Source organism: Ruditapes philippinarum, unplaced genomic scaffold, assembly GCF_026571515.1.
Source record: "Ruditapes philippinarum isolate M1 unplaced genomic scaffold, ASM2657151v2 ctg18327_1_1_1_1, whole genome shotgun sequence".
Lineage (NCBI taxonomy): Eukaryota > Metazoa > Mollusca > Bivalvia > Venerida > Veneridae > Ruditapes > Ruditapes philippinarum.
This window is the reverse complement of record NW_026866817.1, coordinates 48-7,582: the sequence shown is the minus strand read 5'-3', so window position 1 is coordinate 7,582 and position 7,535 is coordinate 48. Positions and strand designations below refer to the sequence as shown.

At 31.7% G+C, this 7,535-nt stretch overlaps 1 protein-coding gene across 2 annotated transcripts; it reads right to left on the bottom strand.

Annotated features, from left to right (window-relative positions):
- Positions 1-202: 202 nt before the first annotated feature.
- Positions 203-7,219, bottom strand: LOC132733791 (sushi, nidogen and EGF-like domain-containing protein 1). Of its 2 annotated transcripts, none has more exons than XM_060720471.1 (5): positions 7,080-7,219; positions 2,502-2,629; positions 1,879-2,181; positions 894-1,047; positions 203-525 (listed from the first exon to the last, which is right to left on the bottom strand). In XM_060720471.1, exons 1-5 carry the CDS (start codon positions 7,144-7,146, stop codon positions 242-244), a joined length of 936 nt encoding a protein of 311 aa, XP_060576454.1. In that variant the 5' UTR covers positions 7,147-7,219; the 3' UTR covers positions 203-241. The 2 variants fall into 2 exon arrangements, with proteins under 2 accessions (XP_060576454.1, XP_060576455.1); XM_060720472.1 differs by having other exon boundaries at positions 897-1,047.
- Between the last annotated feature and the right edge of the window lie 316 nt (positions 7,220-7,535).

The following is a 7,535-nucleotide window of genomic DNA, read 5'->3' as shown; positions in this document are numbered from 1 at the left end:
AACATCTGCAGAAGCCTTTAGGTTATCAACTCCCTAGACCTGCGGGCTCGGGCTATATATGCGCCTCCGTGCTTCTGCACATGTTAACGCACGAACAACAGTGCATGAACACTTTATTGTAAGGTGATTGACATTGCTTACTCTCTTACTTATAATATAGCCAGCATAATATGTCAGAGCGCAAATCAAAGCTTTATCTCAGTAAGATGTTTTGTTGTAATGTATTAATCTTGCCGTTATTTTATGCTTCAATGATGTGAACTTTACCTTGACAAGTTCCATCACTGGTCGGAAAATAACCTTCGTCACATTTGCAGTAGAATGATCCTTCAGTATAATTGACACATTTCGAGTTGTCCGGGCACGTGTTAGTTTCGCACTCATTCATGTCTTCTTGACATCTTACTCCGCTCCATCCTTTGGAACAGTTGCACGTTCCGATGATAATGTCACATGACACGGTGTTGTCATTGTCACAATTACAGGTTTCCGTGCAGTTATAACCGTATATACCTTCCAGACAGGCTGTGTAAATATCAGAGAGAGTAGTTTATTATTACACGTAAAGAAGTCCAATAAACAACCGTTTGGTCTTTTCATTTAAAAAAAAAAGAATAATAAAGACATGTTTTGCAAAAAGCAATAAGTTTAATATTGGCCCTGAAGCGTAAAGCTGATGTATGGGAACGTTTTTATGTACTTGTATTTTTATTGCCGACTCGCAAAATAAATTATGTTTTTCCGGTGTATATCATGAGTCTAATTCAAAATCGTAATAGAATCGATATACTTAAATGAGGAGTGATTAATCTTAACAAAGAATTGAACTTTTTTTAGTTAAAAGGTTGAGGTTTCAAGAATTAGATTGATGTCTGCTTGACGTAAATAAGAACCACCAGAACTGTCATCTAGACCATCAGCATAACCATTGACCAATAGTCCGATAAACTGCGAATTTGAGACAGACTTCATAGAACCTCCTTCGTAGAAAAAGAACGAATAGGCAACTTCTCCGTCTGTCACATAGATTACTTGGAAAGTGACCGTCTGAAATTACCAATAACATACTTGTATTACATTTATTAACACATGATCAATTATCTATAGGTCATCTAATTATTACAATGTCAAAGTCGTGTTCTTCACTTTGATATTAACTTATATTTATCACTATTCACTTAGAACAGAACATGATTCCACACAGTAAATGAAGTGGTGCATTTATGAAAACTTAATTTAAAGTTTAATTGTAAACTGATGCTGTATTTTTCTCATAATTATACATTCTAAATACCTCATACGAGTATAGAGTACTTTGGTAACACAAATTGCAAATACTTTATTTTTTTACTTTACTTGTGCTAAAATGGATAGACGTGAATTTTGCAAATACTATAAAATAACGTAAAATCTAAAACAATATAAAGATTTAACATAAAAAACATCACCAAGTAGAATTTTTTCTGCAGTTGTATTATGGTTTTATTTGGTGTAGATACTATAATGATTGAAAAACAGATAACACACGGAATTTTTGTAAATTAAAATCAAAATTAACTCCTTTTAATTTGGAATAACACTCATCTTTGATTTTTTTATTCTAAGCTTATCGATAAAACAATATTTATTTCAGAGTGAATTATATGCAGTGTAAATGAGAGCCGAGTTTTACAATTTATTAATCTGCATGTAGTAGGTCTAAAATCAATTCTTTTGATTGGGCCTTTTTGATTGATGTATACTTAATAATTGATCAAAACAATTACAGTTATAATTGAAAGTTTCTCAAAGAGAAAACTGATAAGTAATAGAGATGATGAATTTCTCTAAATATGGTTTTTTTTTAATTTTATATAGAAACGTATATTTAATACATACTTCGTAACTAGGTCCACCAAATAAAGGGACCTCCTTCCAAGTTGCTTTGAAAATGAAACTCGGTGTTATTTGTATAGAGTATGTTTCATTTACAAGATTTTTCATGGCTTCTCTGATATTTTCAGCGTCTGATGACATGGTATATGTCTGGTACCACACTGAACCCGAGCTTCTCAAATCCAAATCTCTGAAGTAGGGAGCCAGGCAATAAATACCAACTAAATCATGCCTGTATTGTCGGTTTTCTGGAATTGTATAACTATGATAACTTCTGTTGAAACACACGAGCCCATTGGCACAAACCTGAAATATCAAACACAAAATATACACGCAATATTATCCAATCCTTGTTTTATTCATACACCTATAAGTGGGAACTATTGCGTGAGTTTAATTCTTGTAGCTCAAAGTTCGATTTTCTGTCATTTTAGATGAAATCTTATAAGACTCTAGCAACCGTATAATTGTTACCTGAGCATGATTTGAAAACAATTTGAAATGGAAAGCACTGTACTACAGTGTAATGGTACTTTTCATATGAAAATATTAAATGACAATCCTAATTGAGTTGTCAGAAAGTTCTATTAGCGGCGGCTTTGGTTACAATTAGATCTACAACTTACGTAGATTGTTCTGAATCTTGTCTGATTGAACGGCACAGCAAAGGGAGATTGCACAGCAGAACTACAACCGTCATCTGTTCCAGTCATTATGTCGTCTCCTTCTTCATTACCATAACTCAAATACAAATCTGATATAGCCAAAATATAAACCTAACGTATTAAACTCAAATACAAACATAATATAACCAAAATATAAATCTTATGTAACTAACTTTAATAGAAACCCAATAAAGCCAAAATAGAAATCTGGTGTATATAACTCAAATAGAAACCTGATATAGCCACAATATAAACCTTGTACACATAACTCAAATAAAAACCTGAAAATAAAAAAATATACACCTTATGCATATAAATCAAAGACAACCCTGATGTAGCCAAAGAATAAACATTATCTATTTTATGCTTTTCAGTGGATTACTGATTTATCCGTGAAAATTATATTTGATAATTTCACAGTGAAAATTATCAAAATATAATTTCACACTTTTCAATGACGAAACTACTTTTTTTAGATTTTTCCCATGTGGTACCTCAATTTTATTTTTGCTAACAATTCTGACAATGTCAGGCTGTTTAAAGAAAACGCAAAGCTGAAATTGATAATCAACTTAAATGTCAAAAGTAATAAAAAGAAGAAAACTTACTTCTAAGTTCTATTCATTCAAATTCCAATCACCAAATTTCTCTCTAAATCTCTAAATTTTTTGTTTCATTTTTACAGTCTGACAAATACATTCCTTCCACATGCAAACTGCTCTTGATGACATTTGGGCACATTAAAGTATCCTACGAGCAATAACTGCCGTATGCTTTATGAAAAATTGAAAAGCAATGACAGCTATCACCTCGTAGAACAATTAAACCACCCAGCGTTCCGAGCAAGTTCCAAGTTTTCCATTTTCATAGCTGCTTTTTTCATGTTTTCACATCTGTCAACACTTATTTTTTGTCTGTTTCAATCCTCAAATATGTTTTCTTTCTTTTAAAAAGGTGTATGACTAACAAATCCAAATGATATCCCTCTGAATCAAACACAATTATTTTCCTCCCGTGAAATACACAACTTTAAAAAATGGCTGCCGCTTACATTTAACAAAGCCAGCTCTAATATAAATACGCAGTAAGTAACAGAAATATGGATGGATGGTTGGAATTTTTCTCCTACAAGAATTGTTTGTTTTTATTATTAAAACAAGCGATCATTCATATTATTTTAACAAAATAAATAATATCACTGTCATTTAACGTTAATTGTCGGACTTATTTTGCAGCTCAAGACTTCTTGTTTTTAATGAGAAATTCCGACTAAATGGGGCTCTCAATGGGGAAAACAGAATTTAATATTTACGTTAATATTATGGAAATTTCGTTTTAACTTGTTTTTTAGCATAAAATAAAAAGAAAATTTGTTTGTTTGTTGTGTAAGATTTAATTTTATTTCATCTCGTGAACTTTAAAAACAGTATTCTCACTCGTAGCTACGCCACTCGTGAGAATACTGTTTTTAAAGCCCACTCGATGAAATAAAATTTCATCTTACACACAAACAAACAAATATCCTCTTTGTATATAAGTCAAATACAAACTTGATATAGACAAAATATTAACTTTATGTATATAACTCAAATTATTTTTATCAGTAGATATGAAAAATTGTGAAAAACTAAAAATATAAGCAACATTGACATTCGGTGTGATTGATGGTTTAATGCAAGTATATAACAGACATTGGACTCAATAGCGTATCGAAATGCTCTGATTATACAAGGTACATTTTAGTTTACCGGGCACCCTTATTGTAAAAATAGAACCGTTCTTGGTAACATAATACTGGAATCAGTTTTAGGAACGTTGTTGCAGTAACATTGAGCATACAAACTTATCTTTGTTAGTAAGGTCTTTAGGCCTATTTTTTTCCTGGTTAATGACCTACAACTGACCTTACAACGATGCAATATGATATCCCATATTTACACATCATAAACAGGTCATGACATTAAGACTTTCCCCAAGCCATTGAATCTCTTTTGCAAAAATTGCATAACATAATTATGTACACATTCCAACATGAGTTGTTTCCCTTTCATTATGAAAATATATCATATGCTCATCTTTTGAGTCATCGAAATTTATTGAAATTTATGAAATTCTTACTGAAAATATCTTATTTGGATAAAAAATGAATATGCATGGAAGGCTGCATATCCTATTATAGGCCAAGTAAAATTTGTCTTTTCAATAAAAAACAAGTTTTTTAATGACAATATTATTATTTATTTATACTGTGACTGCCTATACTGTAAATAGTTTAAAGCATTAAATATCTACTTTGTGTGAAGTCAAAACACGTTTATTTTATATTTATAAAGAGACTGTGTATCCATTGTCAATATTTTCTTATATGAAATTTGAGCATAAAATATCTTTAAACTATAATTTGAAGAAATGTCATGACCAGGGGCATTTAAGCTTTAACTTAAACAGGGCCAATCAAATTAATATTAACAAACTTGATAAAAGACTTCCTAAGAATGCTACAGACAAAGTTTGGTGATCATCCATCAAATATTTCAGTAGGAGATGATGTTCAAATGTTTTTTCTATATTTAGCTTTAGCGGCCCCTTAAAGGGGTCAATCAAATTAATATGACCAGACTTGATAAAAGACTACCTAAGAATGCTACAGAAAAAAATTGGTGATCATCTATACATTACTTCTGTAGAAGAAGACGTTTAAAGGTATTTCTATTTCTAGCTTTAGCTGCCCCTAAAAGGGGCCAATCAAATCAATATGAGCAAACTTGCTAAAAGGATTACCTAAGAATGCTACAGACAAAGTTTGGTGATTTCAGTAGGAAATGATGTTCAAAGGTTTTTCTATTTTTAGCTTTGGAGGCCCCTAAAAGGGGCCAATCAAATTAATATGAGCAAACTTGATAAAAGACTACCTAAGAATGCTACAGACAGAGTCTGGTGATCATCCATCGATTATTTCTGTAGAAGGAGATGTTTAAAGGTATTTCTATTTTTAGCTTTAGCGGCCCTTAAAGGGACATATCAAATTAATATGAGCAAACTTGATAAAAGACTACTTAAGTATGCTACAGACAACGTTTGGTGATCATCCACCAATTGACATTTAAAGGTATTTCAATTTTTTGCTTTACCGGCTTCTACAAGGGGCCAATGAAATTAATATGAGCAAACTTGATAAAACTCTAACCAAAAATGCTACAGACAAAGTTTGGTGATCATCCATCAATTAGTTCTGTAGAAGAAGATGTCTACAGGTTATTCTATTTTAGATCTAGAGACCCTTTAAAGGGGCAATGAAATAAATATAGACAAACTTGATAAAAGACCACCCAAGAATGCTACAGACAAAGTTTGGTGATCATCCATCATTTAGTTCTGTAGAAGAAGATGTTTAAAAGTATTTCTATTTTTAGCTATAGCGGCCCCTTAAAGGGGCCAATCAAATTAATATGAGCAAACTTGATAAAAAATCCTACCCAAGAATGCTACAGACAAAGTTTTTGTGATCATCCATCAATTAGTTCTGTAGAAGAAGATGTCTAAAGGTTATTCTATTTTTAGATCTAGAGACCCCTAAAAGGGACCAATGAAATAAATATGGGCAAACTTGAAAAAAGACTACCCAAGAATGCTACAGTTTGGTGACCATCCATCTTTTAGTTCTGTGGTAGAAGATGTTTATTTTTTTTATTTTTTAGCTCTGTTGACCCCTTAAAGGGGCCAATTGAAATGACATGAGCACATTTAAATATGACTGTCACAAGGATGCTACAGACCAAACTTTAGGTAAATCTGCCGAAGAAGACGATTGTTGACGCATGACGACGGTCGGCGGACGCCGGAGTATCCCCCTTTGATACAAATAGCTCACCCTGATCCTTCGGCTCTGATGAGCTAAAAATGTATATAATAAACAGAAAATTCATGTTTTCTCTAGAAGTACACGATTTATTGTCATTTTATGGTATGAAACTATTATATTTCATTCGTTGCTACCGCTACTCATGTAATATTTATCTCGATATCACTCGATGAAAATAAATCCTGTATTCATAGAAAAAACTTGAATATCTTCTAATTTCCTTTTGTGTTACTTGGGGATGTGCACACTTCGAAACATATGTAACATCTTTTTTAATGACATTATAGATTTTCAACTTAATTAAAACATTAGGTTAAAAGTAAATAGTTAAAAAACATTTGAGTTAAGAGTTCAACAAAGTATAATTACTTTTTCATAAGTAAGAAGACAATAATATTAAGACCATACACAATCAATTAAGATTAACAAATTATGTTATGTTTTAGAGTTGACTACATTTATTTAAAATACTTAGACATTCAACTTAAACATTTAAGTTGGCAGGAGAATTTTGAATTTGAGATACATTGCCAGCCTCTTAGAACCATTGGGCTTGGATATTGAAATTTTGTGATTCCTAGTGATTCTCTACAATACATAGCATGGAGTAAGATGTCACTACGTCGACTTGTATAAGAATTAACTTTTGTTGTATATTACTAAAATAAGACATATACCTTGTGCGTTTATAATAACTAAGTTCACAAGTATGAAACAGGTTAGAACTCGGAATACATATGTCATATTGATGACTTTTTCTTGACTCTGAAAATAGAAATTATAATGATTATTCAAAATGTTGATAAATGGTGACCTTTGTTACTGTACAATATCTTCATAACAACAACTTTTGGAAGAGAAAACTTTATTTTGTTGACGTGTTTTTGGAAGAATTGATATCTTTGCTGAAAAGAGGTAATTGCTCGAATGAGGGCGGCTCAACAAACGTTGCACTGAATAAAAACCTATAAATACTTAATTAACCAAATTGCTGTTACAAATGTTCGTTAAATTCTTTTGTCATTCTCAGATAGTGATAGTAAAATAATGAGTGTTTCCTCGGAAGCAAGAATATTGTATGGACATTGCAGGCTCGGTCTGTTCATGTAAAAATGTAACAGCTCTCTTCCCCC

What these genes read in the sequence shown, in the direction of transcription:
- LOC132733791 (XM_060720471.1), bottom strand. Translation starts at nt 7,146, where the DNA reads ATGACATATGTATTCCGAGTTCTAACCTGTTTCATACTTGTGAACTTA. An exon ending in AGTTATTATAAACGCACAAG is followed by an intron (nt 2,630 to 7,079) that starts GTATATGTCTTA and finishes TGGCTATATCAG; the next exon opens with ATTTGTATTTGAGTTATGGT. An exon ending in TCTAGATGACAGTTCTGGTG is followed by an intron (nt 526 to 893) that starts GTTCTTATTTAC and finishes ATATTTACACAG; the next exon opens with CCTGTCTGGAAGGTATATAC.